Consider the following 19830-nt stretch of genomic DNA (forward strand, 5'->3'; position numbering starts at 1 on the left):
AGACCAAAACCACCAGTCAGAATTTTTGGGATATTTCTGCCTCTTAGATTCTACTCTACACCAGGCATAAAAGCTTTCATACTTCACAAAATATAGTTTTCCCTGGACAAAGTACACCAGAGAAGAATGAGAATTCCAGAGCTTTAGCAACTCATTTAGTTAAATAATTTGTCTGCATTAAAATTCCTGATTAATCTTCTACCAAGAAGGCAAGTGAGGAACTCAAATTCTCCTCCCTCAATTTCAGAGCGAGAGAAGGAAGAAACAAGTTTGCTTTGCTTTTCTGAATTCCTTTTACCCAAAGAGATTTCTCGTTTGGAGAATCCAGAGACAAGTAAGTATTCTTTTATTTTCTTTGCTTTTCTCCTTATCAACACTGGCTGCTTGAGACGCAACAGACAAGAAACAGCCATATCATCAATTAGCTGGAGGAGGAGGCCTGAATCTCCTCAGGGCAGAGACTGCTTTTACAGGCACTCAAATAACAGGTGATGCCAGTCACCATCTCTCCGTAGCACTTGCTACTAGCCTGCCCTTTCATTCCTGGGAGATAGGACTATGAGGATAATTTCCTTGTTTCATACTTTAATGTAAACTGGAGAAACAGGCCAGTTCACCAGTAACTGTACTGGAGAAACATTAATTGAAGGGTTCAGACATTTTGAAGAGCAGAAAATACGCTATTTTATGTTTCTTGTTTGGTGTTTTCATTTTCACCAGTTTGTTCAATGCACCAATGTTGTCCAACATAGCCCACCTGTACAGCTGCTGAGAATTCCAGCAATGTTCTCCCCATCTATTGGCCTCAGTAGGAGGTCAGCAGGTTGGAGGAGTACAGCAGCTGGAGCAGGCCCATTTGTAAAATGTTTGTGGCCTGTCGCGACCCAGTAAATAGTCTGAGGGTGAAGGTCCTGGGGTGGTTTTGGTTGGGCCCAAGCTGGCTGGGCTTGGCTCTCTGCTTCAGGCGTTGCAGCCTCCGGATTGCAGTGCCACGCAGATTTGGCCCCGTCCCCCTGACTGGACCAAATTTGTGTGAGTGGAGTTGTGACCTGGCTCATGGGGTTGCATTGCCACTCACTCAAATTTGGCCTACCTGGACTCCCATCATCATCATGATGGCTGGGCCAAACCTGAGTGGTGCTAGGACCCCAGAGTTTGCAGTGCCTGGAGAAGGGAGGTGAGCCCAGCCAGCCCTGTGGGACAGGAGCTGCCACACGACCCTTTGAAACATTCTGGCAACCCAGTTTTGGGTCCTGACCCAGAAGTTGAGAAACCCTGATCTAACCTTTGTAATGCTCCACTGGACTTCATTGCTAGCAGGGAATTAAACAAAAGCCACAGAAATTGTTAGTTTTATGCCAAGATATAGCCAGGCAATGCAACGACAACTTCTGTTTTCTCATTAGATGAAAAACTGCCTTACCTTCAATTTGTGCCCAAACTGCACAAGATTGTGTCCTCACCTGGAAGGGAAAACATAACCAATGTCACTATTTTCCCAGGAGATGTATTTAATCAACAAGCCTACACCATCAGCAAAGGCATTCAGACAAGAAACATTTAAATGCATTACAGTGGGAATGGATTCCTATGGTTTTGCTAGATCACCAAGCTTTCCTGAGAAGGCTCCAGGCTATAAAGATAAGATTTAAGAGAAAGGTTTGAGGAAAGTCTAGCTCTCATCTTTTGGACAGAAAAGAATGGATACCTAAAAACCTTACAGGGCGAGGGCTATAAAGTTGCATGGTTAAGCTTTCAAAAAGTTGGGAAATATCAAAGTTAACGTTGCATGTGCAGTCTTAACTCTGCCCCTATTCGCATATACAGATTTCTATACAGTGTTTAATTACATGGTCACTCACTGTGTCTCGAATAATATAGTACACAGTGTTTTCTCCACCCTTGAATACACATTTAGCACCTTATAATTTTTAAAGAAACTTTAATACAGTACTTACACTAGTTTAATTTTCACAATGATCCAAACTATCATTATGGACAGACTTTCTATAAATTCTTGTTTAATCAGTTTTCCTCTCTTTTTTGATGTGTTCTCGTTTCTGTTTTCTTTTTCTGCATTTCACACCCTCAAACATACATATACATTTTAAGTATAGTACTGCTCTATGGTGTATACTTAATATGAAGTATGTTATACTGGCATGGTTTAACATGTACTTTACATATAAATGACTTACATGGACTTTGGTATTTACATATATTTTATTGAAGGTTTTAGACAAAAAAGTATACTATTGCAGTGGATAAATGGTATGTTATCATGTAATCAAAGACTAAGTCATGATGCATCTGCACAAAGGGACAATCTTCATTTAGGGCTTTATTTTGAGCTTCTATACAACCTCAATGATACTTAATATAGTCTTTGCTATGGGATTTTCTAGCTGTTTAAAAGGATAAAAGATAGGGTAAAGAATGAACAAAAACAGACCTGCAGGACTTCACTCTGTATGAGGCAACCTCCCCTAATATCATGCACCTAACAAGGTCCCCTGGGATTGAGCCAAGAGATCCTAATGGAGTCCTTGCTTCAGCCTACATACTGCCCTTTTCACTAGGTAGATAAGTTAGTCATGCACACATAGACAGTATAGCCTTCCACAGCTGTGCACTTTCCATGTTTAGGAGAGAAAACATAAGCAATGTACTGCACATGCGTGCACACCATGAATTTTTCAAGACCAGTTGTCAGAACAGTTAAAGGCATTTTCCCCTCAATTAGGGTTCCTTATATTCCAAATTTCAACTTTGTACCCCTAGCCATTTTGATGCCTGTACTACATACTACAAAATACTCTAACTGGAATACCAAATTTACCTCCCTCCCTCGCAGACTTACTGTGGCTTTATTACATATTCACTCCACAAATGCTGAATGATGAAAGTGGGGTTGTAGAAGGCTTTATTTATGCTAAAGAAATGAACCCCACATCATTTTAAGCTCCAAGCACTATTATTTTCGAAGTATCTTTCATTTTGGGCCTTGGCAGGTTGAGAGGTATGGAATCCATAAAGCAATCAGTGGAGACTGAAACAGGCACCAGATGGGTTGGAGCTAATTAAATAACACCACTCTCTCATTGAGGAGACATCCAGGGATGGACAATTTGTTCTGCTTAATGGAGGTTTTCATGATAGTGCCAGGCAATCTGCAGCTATTTCCCAAGACCCCTCTCTCTCCAGAATTCCCACTTCTCACCTGCCAAATTTATCATTAGGAAAAATGGTACTCATCCATTATCTCAGCTTTCCTAGCTCCTTCCCTGATGCTCTCCCAGCATTCCCTGTTGCGGATCAGGCGGCATGACATTTGGCTAGTGTAAGTGGATGTCTCTCACAGTTCCCTCAGTCTTTCGCATTTCACTCAGCTTGGACAGGTGCATACATTGCAATTTTATTAAAAGCCATTTTCATTTTTTGGTTCTCATTTGTACAATGCTATGGGGCTTGGGTTTCCAAAACTGTAGGAGAATATTTAAAGGTGACCTGCAAAAGGAAAAGAATGGGATTGTACCCTTTTTGGTTACTTTATGATGTATAAAGATGACGTGAAAGTTCTGTTTTGTGAAACTTCAGGTCATGTATTACCCGGAATACTCTATGGCCTGGTCTACACTAAAAAAATTACCCATTGCTGACATCCGTTGTCAGGAACGAGTAATTTGTCTAGTGTAGACCAGGTGTATGATGCTGAAATGATGACTCCACAAGAACAATAATGTGGAAGTTGAGCAATTTAGGAATTTAGTCACATTATTTAAAATTCTTTGGTCTGGTGTTTGCTAATAACTATTTAATATAAAGTGAGCGCTGTACTCTTTGTATTCTGTGTTGTAACTGAAATCAATATATTTGAAAATGTAGAAAAACATCCACAAATATTCATAATAAATGTCAATTGGTATTTTATTATTAACATTGCGATTAAAACTGCGATTAATCACAAATAATTTTTTTAATCTTGTGATTAATTTTTTAAATCGCTTGACAGCCCTATTTAACTACAATGACTAATAAATAAAGGCTTCCTTCTCCTCAAATGTTGAAAATTCAACAATCCTGCCCCTTCAATAAAGGTATGAGTGTCAATATACACCCTCTCAACAAGTCTTCCCGCAAAACCAGGGGTGCCCAGAGTTGACATCCCGTTATTTATAAGGCTAAAATGCAAGTAAAACAAAAAACTCCATTAAAGAAGGTCTGGTTATCTTGTAGTGTCACTTGGAAGAACAGAATACCTTAGAGTAAAAGCACTTGACTCAAAAGAAAGAATCATATGTTGATGTTGAGTGACTTTCAGATACTAACACTCCCTATGGCTAAATTATGGCCTCTGTAAATTATAGGCACCTGTAATTACCTATGAATCAGTGGGGTTTGTTCACCCATCCCTGAAGGCAGAAGTTGGCACTAAATCCCTAATCCTTTCCTTTGTTTATATTTCAGCATCCAGAATCGCTTCTGCATTACAATTACTGCAAGCAATTAAAATGTCTACTTCAGGACCTTTCAATTTATATCATCAACTTCTTGTCTCTGACAATATCATCAAAACAGAACAAAAAGCTAAAAATTTTCCCTGGTTTTCCAATCGAAACTTCTTTCATTCAACAAAGACTCAGAGAAAAGGTTTTTTTTTTTAAAAAAATACCCATTACCTTATTCCATTGGCTTATAATTCTCAGTACCACACAGTAATCTTTCCCCTGCTTTAAGGGAGCATTATAGAATGCCCCATAGTAATGTCGGTCTCCAAGAGAGATCAGCATGTTGTCAGCAACATCCTTGGCCAGGAATTCAGCTGCCACATAACCCTCAGTGGCATTGCTAAAGAAAGTCACAGCAGCCAGGGAATCACAAGTAAATGTGCTTTGCAAGGCCAAAGGAAGCACAATCACTTGATAAAAACTAGAATGAAACAGAAAAGCAACCATCAGCATTCATTTCCATGCACTAAACACCAGAGATAAATCATATTTGCATTTAGTTCTTTATATATTTTGGCCCTTTGTTCAATAGTTTTCAAATCATTAACATCCCGGGTGAACTCTTGCCATGTGTGGGTGAAATATTTCCCTTTATATATGTGCTATTTATTGCCCTCTGTATAAAACAGACTATATATGCCTATTATAAGGCTGATTTTCCAAATTGCGCACACAGATTTAACATGATTGGGCATGCTAATTTAGTATTTTCATATGAGAATTGCCAACTATGAATCTCTACAAACTGCCTGTTTGCTCAATTCATCCAACGCACAACTTTCTCCTTGAAGCCAAAGTGGAGCTGAAAGATATTATCAACCTATTAAAAACTATTTGTTCCTGATTTCCCAGAAAGATGCTGTTTCCAGTATCAAGAAAGTGATGAGAGCTCCCATCTATTGGACTTTAATTGGAAACTTGTCCCTTGAGTTCACTAAAAGTTCAGAGTGCGATGTCCTCCCATAAAAAAGAGCAACTCTCAGAGTACATGTACTGTACTGTTGTTACACTATCCTTTGGGTCCTGCACTAGGTTTTCGCTTCCAAATATTTCCTGCTTTACTGTAACGTGAGTTCCAGTAATTCGTCTCTCTCATTTCCCAGGCACTTACCACCAGACGTCAGCAGAGTTAAAACTCACTACTCCAAAGAGTATTTATCATTTTTGGTACCCATAAATTAATATGGTGTTGCTATTTATCAGGATTTGAAGAAAAGACCTTTTTCAACTTCCTCTTGGCTACTAGAGAATTTCCTGCTAGCTGTATAATGTGGTCTGCACATAAAAATTATAAACTGCTCTTAGTTACACCAATGAATATCTGGGGTAGCTCCACTGAGCCAATGAAGTTACACCAGCATAAATTCAGAGTAATTGAGGACAGAATTGTGGTCCAAAAAGGAGAGATTAAACTGAAGCAAAACTCCAGATCTGAACAATCACACACTACAGTGAAGATGGGACCTGGATTCAAACATTCTAGTTTGGTCCCAACTCTAATAAAATTATCTAATTGAATACAGTCTAAAATAAACAAACATCTAAATGATCAGTACTTTAAAAATATATTTTGAGAGAATCGGGAGCATGTCAGGAAGGAAAGAAAAAAAAAGAAAAAAAACAGACCTGATAGGTCCATTTCTATCTTCTGCTTTCCGTAGGCTGAGCGCTGGCACAGGACCGTGTACTGTTACAAACTCTATTTCTGGGAATGGAGGATCTAAAATGTAAACAGTATCAGTACTTTAGAAAAGTTTGAGGAATAATCCAAGTCTGAGGGTAGTAAGCGTTTTCTCACACAGCACAGTAACTAAAATGCTAACCCTAAAAGCTAGAGCTGTGCTTTAGATTCAAATCTGAACACAAGATACCTTAAAATGTACAGACGACGTTTTTGGTTAACAAATATTGGAGATGATTTTTATTTCGATCGAACTGCATATCAGCAGGCTCAACCTGAGAAAGCCAATATGTGCGATCTAAACCTTACTTTTTGTAGACCTTGAATACCTCCGTCAAATATTTTAAAGCTGTCATCGGAGACTTTCAGCAAGTGCTTCCCTGAACTTTCAAGAGCCCCCTCGACTCCTGGAGAACTCAGAGGGAGGAAAATAAATGCTGTTGCAGTGGCTTTCTTTGATTCCTATTTTGTACCCTCACCTTCCTCTGACATTCAGCACAGTCAAGAGAAGCTTTAATTCAGTTTTCTGCCTGGAGAAAATATTAAGGATTTTTCTATTTTTTTAATCCTAGTCAGAATGCACAAGGCCTAAAATGTCTAACCAATCTGTGCTTTGTATTAAATTTCAGATGGGCAGTGTAAAGGGAAAAACAGCTTTAGGGAACTTACCAGTACCTGCCAGGCCTAGCATGTGGCTTGAAGAGTTGCAAATCTGCAAGCCACAAGTGCCTTTAAAGTTGGCGTCTTTGCCACATTGGGCAACTGGTCAGACTGCCCTAATAAGACGTAAAGCCGCAACAATCCAAAAGTTAAAATTAGTTTCATTCTCACCCCAGGAAACAGGAGGACTTTATGATGAAGTTCTTCCATATGCAGTATTTGGCAGTCAGGACATTAAGAAAAATGCACGTTGCCAGAACATTAATGCGTGCCAAAAATAAGTCAACTACCATGCCTGCAGATCATCAAAATTTAACAATCCCTGTGGGAAAAATAAAGCCTTCAGACCACCTTCATAAAGTCGGCAACAATAGCAGCACCTAATGCAGGGCAGCCATTGTGTGGGAAAATTCCTGATCAAGAGTGAAAAGCTGCCGCCCCAAATTCAGCGGTTTGCCATTAACATCTATCCCTCTTGGTCTTCAGGTAAATTACTATAAAAACAAACATTCTCCCAGGATTACAGGCCACCAGTTTGAAGCAGTATCCTTCAAACTTCACAATGACACAAACCTAAAAGTGCCAGTATCTACCCCTGTCTTCAACTAAACCCCGCTCCAAATACCCCTCTCAGAATCAGTGCTGGGTAGGCCAGGAATTTGGCACTTTACCATGGGTTTCATTTTTATGGCAAGAATATTTGAGCTGGGTCACAGTGCTAGCTGGAAGGCAAAATATAGCAGACAGAACATTAATAGCATTGCAAGTGAAATAGGAAAACAGCACAGATGTTGAGGCTATACCTCCTGGAAATGACAAGATGGGACACTTGTTCACATCACGTTCAATGGTTTTGGAAGACTCCGCATTCGCACTGTGGCAAATCCTTGATTCCCCTTTTATGCATCAGGTGCACACATCTTCCATGTAATGTCCTAATATGGTTGATGGTCATCCACTGTCTTCGGCAGAGCAAGAAACCAGGTCGTTCAACGGTGCGATCATCTACAAGGTGCTTGTTGTTTATGTCAGAGCCTGACCATTGTATCCACCAGGGGTTTTCTGAGTTGAAGCTGGGTGACAGAAGAGCTTCTCCAATCACCCAGAACGGCCAGCAGGATTTAAGGTTTCAGAGTAACAGCCGTGTTAGTCTGTATTCGCAAAAAGAAAAGGAGTACTTTGTGTGTATAAAAAGATCTTCTACACTTTCCACAGTATGCATCCGATGAAGTGAGCTGTAGCTCACGAAAGCTTATGCTCAAATAAATTGGTTAGTCTCTAAGGCGCCACAAGTACTCCTTTTCTTTTTTCAGGATTTAAGGCAAGCGCAAGATGGGTGAACAAAGCTATCATGGAGTGGGAGTTTTGGATTAGCAAGAACTGTCTTGTACTAGTGCAACATAGCCATCTCTCAGCAGATAGTTGGAGAAAGTATGTTTGCGAGGACTGGAATCCAAGGCAGCGGCGTGGCCTTCAGGGTGCCACTTACAAGTCTCAGAGCCATATTTAGTTGGATGTCGTTGAGGTCTGTGTGCGAGCTTCTTCCCCAAACCGGTGCATAGCACTCGGCCATGGAATAAACTAAAGCCAGCGTTGCTGTCCATACCATTTGAGCACCACGGCCCCAGCTCAAACTTGCTAGCTTTTGGATGATATTGATGCGACTCACCTGTTTGTTCTCAAGCAGATATTTCACACAGGAATGGCCCGATTTTTTAAAAAACATTAAGATTCCTAATTTACTTGTCCCTGGTTTAAATCTCAGAGACCTCTGACTTTTTACAGACGCAGTTTACAACTGAAGCCTTAGGACTGCACAGACTAATCACTACACATGTGATGAACAGTGTCACTTTCAGTAGGAATCCTTAAGGTCTTTCTGATTAGCTGATCTTTTGCACTCCACCAATACTATATGACTAGGACAGCACTGTAATTTACTTTACTATACACACTACAGTCATAATGAGTCCATTTAAAAAGATATTATTTTCTTTGTGCCTCTTCTTAAATATGCCTCTATTTAAAATGAACATATGCATATGGCTAGTCAATCATTTAGCTTACCACCCCTTTAGAAATCCTTCATTTGGCGCACTAGAGCAGCCCTGTTTGAGTTTCTCTGCTTTTCTAGATGCCATTCTCTGCTGATGATAATGCTTTAAAAATAGTGATGCCCCTGAGCCACAAGGTTTGCATCCAGATGGTATCTTCCCTCAAGTTCAGGGAAGTCAAATCAAGAGTTCCAGTTCAGACAATTCTCTGCTGAAATAATGCCATTTTCCTAACTGACATCTCTTGCAAACACATTGTTCCAAGGATTTTACGGTTGTTTGGGGATTTTTATTCAAATAAAAAGCGTTTATTACATTTTCACATTTAAAATAAAGAAATGGAATAAGTACAAATGGTGTGAGCGAGGGACACGTAGCAGTGCCGATTAAATCGCACTGGTTATGAGGAGAGACTATAAGTACAACATATGTAACAACAGGCATGTTATGCTGAAGGGAAAAAAGTGGTTTTCTTCAGGTTAAAATTTACCACAGAATCTTCTGAGGAGATGACAAAAAAAGCCCACTGGAAGAGAGAAAAAATGAACTTAGAAAGGTCACTTAAGACAAATACATTGATTTTTAATAACAATATAATGGGGGGAGGACCCTTATCTGTGTTTTAAACACCACCTTGTGGAATGTTAATCTTTTTTGCGGGGTGAGGGGAGCGGTGTCATTAACTATATTCTGTTTGTTTCCTTTTTGCATTTCACTCAGTTGCATCAGGTTCCACTTTATTGTTATTACTTATTTGTATTGTAGCAGAGACCAGAGGCCAGGCCTCCATTGTTATGTCTGTACAATACCTGCCACACTGGCCCAAAGACCTTACAGTCTATACACGTGAAACAAGAGAGAAAAGGTGGATAGAGAGAGAGAGACAGATGAGGGAGCAGAAGTAACTGATGAGACATTACTGGTCAGCATGAAAAGCAGTGATCTCAGAGCACTAGCTGCCTAACCATTTACTTGTAGGCATCATGACAGGGAAGAGTTTAAATAGGGATTTGAAGGAGAACAACAAGGTGGCTTTGCAAATGTTTATCACAGAATCATAGAATATTAGGGTTGGAAGAGACCTCAGAATGTTAACTAGTCCAACCCCCTGCTCAAAGCAAGACCAACACCAACTAAATTATCCCAGCCAGGGCTTTGTCAAGCAGGCCTTAAAAACCTCTAAGGATGGAGATTCCACCACCTCCCTAGGTAACCCATTCCAGTGTTTCACCACCCTCCTAGGGAAATAGTGTTTCCTAATATCCAACCTAGACCTCCCCCGTTGCAACTTGAGACCATAGCTTCTTGAAACCATTGCCACCCCTTCAGGAGTTGAAGGCTGCTATCAAATCCCCCCTCACTCTTCTCTTCTGCAGACTAAACAAGCCAAGTTCCCTCAGCCTTTCCTCATAAGTCACGTGCCTCAGCCCCCTAATCGTTTTTGCTGCCCTCCTCTGGACTCTCTCCACTTTGTCCACAGCCGTTCTCTAGTTGAGGGACCAAAACTGGACACAATACTCCAGGTGTGGCCTCACCAGTGCTGAATAGAGGGGAATAATCACCTCCCTCGATCTGCTGGCAACATTCCTACTAATACAGTCCAATATGCCATTGGCCTTCTTGGCAACAAGGTCACACTGCTGACTCATACCCAGCTTCTTGTTCACTGTAATCCCCAGGTCCATTTCTGCAGAACTGCTGCTTAGCCAGTCAGTCCCCAGCCTGTAGTGGTGCATGGGATTCTTCCTTCCTAAGTGCAGGACTCTGCACTTGTCCTTGTTGAACCTCATCATATTTCTTTTGGCCCAATCCTCCTATTTGTTTAGGTCACTCTGGACCCTATCCCTACCCTCCAGCGTATCTACCTCTCCCCGCATCTTAGTGTCACCCGCAAACTTGCTGAGGGTGCAATCCATCCCATCATCCAGATCATTAATAAAGATGTTGTACAAAACCAGCCCCAGGACCGATCCCTGGGGTACTCCGCTTGATACCAGCTGCCAACTAGACATCGAGATGTTGATCACTACCTGTTGAGCCCGACAATCTAGCCAGCTTTCTATCCACCTTATAGTCCATTCAACCAATCCATACTTCTTTAACTTGCTAGCAAGAATACCGTGGGAGACTTTATCAACAGCTTTGCTAAAGTTAAGAAATATCACATCCACCGCTTTTCCCATATCCACAGAGCCAATTATCTCATCACAGAAGACAATCAGGTTGGTTAGACGTGACTTGTCCTTGGTGAATCCATGTTGACTGTTCCTGATCACCTTCCTCTCCTCCAAGTGTTTCAAAATGGAGAGCTTCTCCCACAAGTGAGGGGAAAAATCACAGAGGTTTGTTGCAAATTTTTTTAAAAATTGAAAATAAAGACCGGAAAATCATTTGCATAACAAATGCAGGGGTCCCATGCGTGAAACGCTGGGTAAGGCGGGGTTAGGCTGTGGAGGCCTTAAAAGTGAAGACAAGTAGTTTGCGTCTGATGCAGACAAGAGGTGAAGCCGGTGGAGAGGTGCAAAGAGGGAAGAGATGTAATCAAAGTCACAAGTCAGGAAAATGCTCCAGGCAGCAGAATTTGTCAAGGCCAGAGAGACCATTGAAGCAGTTGAGACATGAAAGATAAGGGCCTGGATGAGAGTTTTAGTTGTGCGGACAGAGAGGAAAGGTCATATCTTAAGAGATGTTATGCAGGAAGAAATGCAAAGATTTAGATGTGGCCTGGAAGTGGAGATCTAGAGAGGGCCAAGTCAAAGAAAATGCCCAGGCTATGGGCCCAGGCAAAAGGGAGGATGGTGATGGTGTCCTGGAGGACTGGAGAGAATGATTAAGAGTTCTGCTTTGGCCAGGTTGTGTTTAAGATGAAGGCTGGACATCCATGGGATGTCAGAAAAATAAACTGAGATTTTGGTTCGGCCAGGGGGAGACAGGTCAGGCGTGCAGAAGTAAATCTTCAAGTTATCAGCGTAATGGTGGCAGCTGGAGTTGTATTTGTGAATGTGACTGCCCAGAGACAGGATACAAAAGGAGAAATGGAAGGGGCCAAAACAGAGACCTGTAGAAACCCCAAAATGCACTGGAAGGAGATTAAGTTTATATATCGAGGAAGGATTTCACCTACAACCTCTCATAGACAATTGCATTGGGCTAGTTTATGGCGCCGATCCTGTCAACAGTTACCCTTGTGCTTAAATTTTATTCATGCAAGCAGTCCCATTATCTTCAAAGGGCTACTCACATATATAAAGTTAAATACATCACACATAAATATTTGCAAGATTGGAGACTAAATCCCTGTCACATAAAAACATACATTTATATTACCGGTTGTCATCAATCCCCCTGCCTGCTTCACTGAAACAGAAAATCATTTCTCTGTAATTCTTGTTGTAACTCATCACCCCCTGGGGGTCTGTCAGGATAGCAGAAATATCAGGGAATATCCACAGTAAATCCACATGTCTCCTACAGTCCCTTCCTCCCTCAGTGGAAGGCGGAAATTTTTAACATTTGAAAAAAGAAAAAGAAATGAAAGATCCCCCAACCACGAGGGGAGTTAGGTGAGTTAGCCTAACTTTATTCCTACTTGCACATGAACGGAACAATGGTAAGCTGTTTTATTTTCCCCTAAGGTTACGGAATTCCATTTGGGATGCAATATGTGGCAAAAACCCAGAATGAGAGGGGCAGCACAAAACTATTCATGGAGGAAACATAATGCTGTGGAATTCATTCCTTTAGGGCAAATAACTCTTTCTAGACCTTCAGTTTCATGATTATTCATTTCTGATGTAAATAATTTTTAATAAGAAGAGTGAGGGGTCACTACCTTTGTGCGCCAGAGGGACATCTGAGAGGTCTGAGGACTCAAAAACTCCTAACAATAAGCACAGTGTAAAGAAGGAACATACCTTGACTCACTGCCATTTTCTATTTTTTTTTAAAAGAGTTGCGAGGGGGGTGGGGGGGGGGAATATGGGAAGCAGATACAGAACCCAATATGCACGTTTTTATTGGAGGGGAAGTTAAATGTTCCCCTGTAGTAAGTCAGACACAATAACTCCACTTTCCTGTGACCAGGGATCTTCCTAACAAGCATTGTGTTCCAACACAGAGCGGTCCATTCCAAACCTTAGGAAATTGGCCAGAGTGTTAAACAACTGGTGGTTAGCTAGTGGCTTAAGTGTTAAAATTTCCTTTTTTAAATTGATCTCTTTCTGAAGAGTCTATCATTTCCTTCCCCCAAACAAGGGCTGCAGGAGGACTAACATCTCACCACTGTTCTTGGGTGACCCACCAGCCAGAGGTGCTGGGTTTCTTCATGATGACAGAAGCACACATACATATCATATTATCCCTGCACTCTGCCTTTTTGTTCCTCTTTAATGAACGGACAGGGTACTCAATTATACAAAAATCCTACTCGCTGAAGCCAAAACAACGGAGCAGACATGACATGTACACTCCTGCAAGTCAAAGTACAGCCAGAAGGTCTGGTTTTCAGGTCTAAAAACCTTGATGGTGCTCCTTAAAATTAACACTGGCTGCTCTCTGTTGATATGCCTGCTGTTTACCCCAACTTTACAAGAAAGATGCATTTATAAAGACATGCTTAGGACGTTACAAGAAAATAAATGTTATCCGAGAAAAACAATTTTTAAAAACAATTATAACTGAAGGTTTTGTTTATTTTGTACAGCACAAAGCCTGGGAGATAATGTGATGGCTGTAGCACAATGGGGGTGGAACAAACAATGAACACAATCATTTTCACACCTTCTTTCACACTGCTCCTACTGTATGTTGGGATTGCCTTCTTAATTACGGTCTCCAAATGTTCCCCATCTCTGTCTCTCAAATCTCTTCTCAAACACACTTGTTTTGCATAGCATTCCACTACTATTTCAAGGGCAACGCCTCCTCATTTCACCATCCTTGTGCTATTGTTGTTGCAAGAAACATACTGTCGCTCTTAAGCTTCTGTTCCAAAGTGCATTTGCCTTCTTTTTTTTTTATTATTTTCACAGAACTTACACTGTAAGCTCTGTAGGACAGGGACCATGTTAATTCTTTACATACCTGTACAGCTGTGGCACTTTAGAAAAATAAACATTACGTGAGATCACGCGCCGAGATTTCAAAAAGTAACTAGTGATATGGCGTGTCCAGTTTGAGACTAGTGAGGCTTGATTTTCAAACAGTGTACCTGAAAATCAGGTCTCTTTAACGTGTGTCAAGTTGAGCATCCAAAAACTGACATACTCAAAATCACTAAGTGCTTTTGAAAATTTTGGCCATGACTTCTAAGTGTAGCTATTCTGCAGGTACGGTACATTTTTTTAATCAGCCTGGCATGGAGAACGTTACAAAATATATTGATTTCCAAGTATCTTCTCTCCCTTCCTTATGCTTTTTCATGAGGCTCACAGACACAGATGTTTTACTGCATCTGCATTTTAAAATGTACTTTTCTAGATGGCAGGAACCTGTTGCATGTTCAGATTAATAATGTTTTTACAGGGCGGTTTGCACCGTCTTTATCAGAAGGAAGCATCTATTCACTCAGCCCAAACTCCCACCAACACTGTTCCCATGAGACGCAATACAGCAGGGCACAGACAATCCAGGAAGTTTTTGGAGAGTGTTGGGGACAACTTCCTGGTGCAAGTGCTGGAGGAACCAGCTAGGGTCCGTGCTCCTCTTGACTTGCTGCTCACAAACAGGGAAGAATTGGTAGGGGAAGTAAAAGTGGGTGGCAACTTGGACAACAGTGACCATGAGATGGTCGAGTTCGGGATGCTGGCAAAAGGAAGAAAGAATGCAGACCCAGCACTTCAGAAAAGCAGACTTTGACTCCCTCAGGGAATTGATGGGCAGGATCCCCTGGGAGGCTAATTGAGGGGGAAAGGAGTCCAGGAAAGGTAGCTGTATTTTAAAGAAGCCTTATTGAGGGCACAGGAACAAACCATCCTGATGTGCAGAAAGAATAGCAAATATGGCAGGCGACCAGCTTGGCTTAACAGAGAAATCTTTGGTGAGATTAAACACAAAAAGGAAGCTTACAAGAAGTGGAAACTTGGACAGATGACTAGGGAGGAGTATAAAAATATTGCTCGAGCATGCAGGGGTGTAATCAGAAAGGCCAAAGCACAACTGGAGTTGCAGCTACCAAGGGATGTGAAGGGTAATGAGAAGGGTTTCTACAGGTATGTTAGCAACAAGAAGGTGGTCAGGGAAAGTGTGGGACCCTTACTGAATGGGGGAGGCAACCTAGTGACAGATGGAAAAAGCTGAAGTATTCAATGCTTTTTTTGCCTCGGTCTTCACAGACAAGGTCAGCTCCCAGACTGCTGCGCTGGGCAGCACAATATGGGGGGAGGTGAGCAGCCCTCAGTGGTGAAAGAACAGGTTTAGGACTATTTAGAAAAGCTGGACATGCACAAGTCCATGGGGCCAGATGCAATGCATCCTAGGGTGCTAAGGGAGTTGGCTGATGTGATTGCAGAGCCATGGGGCTTATTTAGTCTGCAGAAGAGAAGAGTGTGGGGGGGGGGGGGATTTGATAGCAGCCTTCAATTACCTGAAGGGGGGTTCCAAAGAGGATGGAACTCGGCTGTTCTCAGTGGTGGCAGATGATAGAACAAGGAGCAGTGGTCTCAAGTTGCAATGGGGGAGGTCTCGGTTGGATATTAGGAAAAACTATTTCCCTAGGAGGGTGGGTAACCTGGAATGGGTTACCTAGGGAGGTGGTGGAATCTCCATCATTAGAGGTTTTTAAGGCCCGTTTTGACAAAGCCTGGGATGATTTAGTTGGAGTTAGTTCTGCTTTGAGCCGGGGTTGGACTAGATGACCTCCTGAGGTCTCTTCCAACCCTAATCTTCTATGATTCTGTGATGCATATCCTTGCTGTGGCTTATTCATTTAAGACTAGTATTTCTTAAATTCTTCCTAGCCATTTCTCAAATGCCAGTGAGTGTTTATTAAAAAAAAAAAAAAAAAAAAGAGACATTTCTTAAATTCAGAAATAGTCAGCGACAATGTTTTACCTAGGATATCTTCTTCACGAATGATCTATAAAAGAGAAGAACACATTTGGGACTACACACAATCAGTAACTCTGACAGAGAAATAAGAGACAGTACAACCTTAATAGCCCTTTTTGGGGAGGGGTAATGGAGGGGAGCAGGAGAAACAGTCACAAACTGTCCTTCTTGCCAAAACACAGAAAGCTCACATCACCAATCTTTTAATATTGATTGGGCAATGACTGCTCAACCATTTCTCATGACTCAAGCTCCTATCTTATGTGAGCACATGGTAAGAACTCTTATGCAAGCCGGGAGGGCAGAAAAGGCAGCCTAAGGAGGACACTGCTGGGAATATGAAAGGAACAGAATTTCAATGCTCTATGAACCACTCAATAGAGCATCTTTACTGGCCAGGAGACAAGAACAATCACATGCTCATCACAGAGTTATTTAAAAAGGAATCTGCTTGCCAGGCTGACTGTGGTAAGGAAAGTAGCAAGCTGCTGAATTCCAATTTTTGTGTAAACACACATCCCATTATGGGCATAATGAATCATCTCATTCAGGATATCTGAAGCCAGGGTAGGTTTCCTGACAGACATTTATCAACGCTGTAGATTCTCTCTCTTTTTTCTGTCTGAGCACAAAGCAACCTTTCATTAATAGGGAACTATACGGCACAGGTTCACACTAAATACGCTCTCTACCCTTATTAATTTCCTCCATAGAGGAACATGGTCACCATGGAATGATGTGCCTCTATAAGAGGGCATCTAGCATTACAGAATCTATGGGCCGGGTCCTCAACTGCAGTAAACTGGAGTAGCTCTATTGAAGTTAATGAGGTATGGGAATTTATACCAGCTGAAGTTGTGATCCTATGTTCTGAAATGTAAATCCATGACTCACCAGGAACATTTGTTAACTGTGGGTAAATTGAGGGCCATACCTTCTTAGCCCTGGTCTACACTAGGTCTTTAGGTCGAATTTAGCAGCGTTAAATCGATGTAAACCTGCACCCGTCCACACGATGAAGCCCTTTATTTCGACTTAAAGGGCTCTTAAAATCGATTTCCTTACTCCACCCCTGACAAGTGGATTAGCGCTTAAATCGGCCTTGCCGGGTCGAATTTGGGGTACTGTGGACACAATTCGACGGTATTGGCCTCTGAGAGCTATCCCAGAGTGCTCCATTGTGACCGTTCTGGACAGCACTCTCAACTCAGATGCCCTGGCCAGGTAGACAGGAAAAGAACTGCGAACTTTTGAATCTCATTTCCTGTTTGGCCAGCGTGGCAAGCTGCAAGTGACCATGCAGAGCTCATCAGCAGAGGTGACCATGATGGAGTCCCAGAATCGCAAAAGAGCTCCAGCATGGACTGAACGGGAGGTACGGGATCTGATCGCTGTATGGGGAGAGGAATCCGTGCTATCAGAACTCCGTTCCAGTTTTCGAAATGCCAAAAACTTTGTCAAAATCTCCCAGGGCATGAAGGACAGAGGCCATAACAGGGACCCGAAGCAGTGCCGCGTGAAACTTAAGGAGCTGAGGCAAGCCTACCAGAAAACCAGAGAGGCGAATGGCCGCTCCGGGTCAGAGCCCCAAACATGCCGCTTCTATGATGAGCTGCATGCCATTTTAGGGGGTTCAGCCACCACTACCCCAGCCATGTTGTTTGACTCCTTCAATGGAGATGGAGGCAACATGGAAGCAGGTTTTGGGGATGAAGAAGATGATGATGATGATGATGATGAGGTGGTTGTAGATAGCTCACAGCAAGCAAGCGGAGAAACTGCTTTTCCCGACAGCCAGGAACTGTTTCTCACCCTGGACCTGGAGGCAGTACCCCCCGAACCCACCCAAGGCTGCCTCCTGGATGCGGCAGGCGGAGAAGGGACCTCCGGTGAGTGTACCTTTTAAAATACTATACATGGTTTAAAAGAAGCATGTGAAAGGATTACTTTGCCCTGGCATTCGCGGCTCTCCTGGATGTACTCCCAAAGCCTTTGCAAAAGGTTTCTGGGGAGGGCAGCCTTATTGCGTCCTTCATGGTAGGACACTTTACCACTCCAGGCCAGTAACACGTACTCGGGAATCATTGTACAACAACGCATGGCAGTGTATGTTTGCTGGCGTTCAAACAACATCCGTTCTTTATCTCTCTGTGTTATCCTCAGGAGAGAGAGATATCATTCATGGTCACCTGGTTGAAATAGGGTGCTTTTCTTCAGGGGACACTCAGAGGAGCCCGTTCCCGCTGGGCTGTTTGCCTGTGGCTGAACAGAAATGTTCCCCGCTGTTAGCCACGGGGAGGGGGGAGGGTTGAGGGGGTAGCCATGCGGTGGGGGAGGCAAAATGCGACCTTGTAACGAAAGCACATGTGCTATGTATGTAATGTTAACAGCAAGGTTTACCCTGAAAGAGTGTAGCCACTGTTTTATAAAATGTGTCTTTTTAAATACCGCTGTCCCTTTTTTTTTCTCCACCAGCTGTATGTGTTTCAATGGTCACAGAATCTTCTCCTTCCCAGAGGCTAGTGAAGATTAGGAAGAAAAAAAAACGCACTCGTGATGAAATGTTCTCTGAGCTCATGCTGTCCTCCCACACTGGACAGAGCACAGACGAATGCATGGAGGCAAATAATGTCAGAGTGCAGGAAAGCACAAAATGACCGGGAGGAGAGGTGGCGGGCTGAAGAGAGTAAGTGGCGGGCTGAAGACAGGGCTGAAGCTCAAATGTGGCAGCAGCGTGATGAGAGGAGGCAGGATTCAATGCTGAGGCTGCTGGAGGACCAAACCAGTATGCTCCAGTGTATGGTTGAGCTGCAGCAAAGGCAGCTGGAGCACAGACTGTCGCTACAGCCCCTGTGTAACCAACCGCCCTCCTCCCCAAGTTCCATAGCCTCCACACCCAGACGCCCAAGAACGCGGTGGGGAGGCCACCGGCCAACCAGCCACTCCGCCACAGAGGATTGCCCAAAAAAAAGAAGGCTGTCATTCAATAAATTTTAAAGTTGTAAACTTTTAAAGTGCTGTGTGGCATTTTCCTTCCCTCCTCCACCACCCCTCCTGGGCTACCTTGGTAGTCATCCCCCTATTTGTGTGATGAATGAATAAAGAATGCATGAATGTGAAACAACAATGACTTTATTGCCTCTACAAGCAATGATCGAAGGGAGGAGGGGAGGCTGGTTAGCTTACAGGGAAGTAGAGTGAACCAAGGGGCGGGGGGTTTCATCAAGGAGAAACAAAGAGAACTTTCACACCGTAGCCTGGCCAGTCATGAAACTGGCTTTTCTCTGATGCGTACCGCGCCCTCCTGTGCTCTTCTAACCGCCCTGGTGTCTGGCTGCGCGTAACCAGCAGCCAGGCGATTTGCCTCAACCTCCCACCCCGCCATAAATGTCTCCCCCTTACTCTCACAGATATTGTGGAGCACACAGCAAGCAGTAATAACAGTGGGAATATTGGTTTCGCTTAGGTCTAAGCGAGTCAGTAAACTGCGCCAGCGCGCCTTTAAACGTCCAAATGCACATTCTACCACCATTCTGCACTTGCTCAGCCTGTAGTTGAACAGCTCCTGACTACTGTCCAGGCTGCCTGTGTACGGCTTCATGAGCCATGGCATTAAGGGGTAGGCTGGGTCCCCAAGGATACATATAGGCATTTCAACATCCCCAACAGTTATTTTCTGGTTTGGGAATAAAGTCCCTTCCTGCAGCTTTTGAAACAGACCAGAGTTCCTGAAGATGCGAGCGTCATGTACCTTTCCCGGCCATCCCACGTTGATGTTGGTGAAACGTCCCTTGTGATCCACCAGAGCTTGCAGCACTATTGAAAAGTACCCCTTGCGGTTTATGTACTCGCCGGCTTGGTGCTCCAGTGCCAAGATAGG

At 42.8% G+C, this 19830-nt stretch overlaps 2 protein-coding genes across 3 annotated transcripts in view; one reads left to right on the forward strand and one right to left on the reverse strand.

Annotated features, from left to right (window-relative positions):
- SUSD1 (sushi domain containing 1) overlaps positions 1-19830 on the reverse strand; it is a 79060-nt gene that overhangs the window by 12395 nt on the left and 46835 nt on the right. For both annotated transcript variants that reach the window (XM_074953517.1, XM_074953516.1), the window contains 3 exons: positions 6135-6228; positions 4680-4929; positions 1424-1463 (listed from right to left, as the gene is read on the reverse strand). In XM_074953517.1, the coding sequence (XP_074809618.1) occupies positions 1424-1463; positions 4680-4929; positions 6135-6228 (384 nt within the window). The remainder of the gene's footprint in view (positions 1-1423; positions 1464-4679; positions 4930-6134; positions 6229-19830) is intronic.
- Positions 240-19375, forward strand: LOC141987777 (uncharacterized). The gene is made up of 4 exons (XM_074953518.1): positions 240-334; positions 4468-4650; positions 17227-17839; positions 18426-19375. The coding sequence occupies exons 3-4, from the start codon at positions 17248-17250 to the stop codon at positions 18605-18607; spliced, it is 774 nt and encodes a 257-aa protein (XP_074809619.1). The 5' UTR covers positions 240-334; positions 4468-4650; positions 17227-17247; the 3' UTR covers positions 18608-19375.

The sequence above is a fragment of the Natator depressus genome, chromosome 5 (genome assembly GCF_965152275.1).
Source record: "Natator depressus isolate rNatDep1 chromosome 5, rNatDep2.hap1, whole genome shotgun sequence".
In the NCBI taxonomy this organism is placed as follows: domain Eukaryota; kingdom Metazoa; phylum Chordata; order Testudines; family Cheloniidae; genus Natator; species Natator depressus.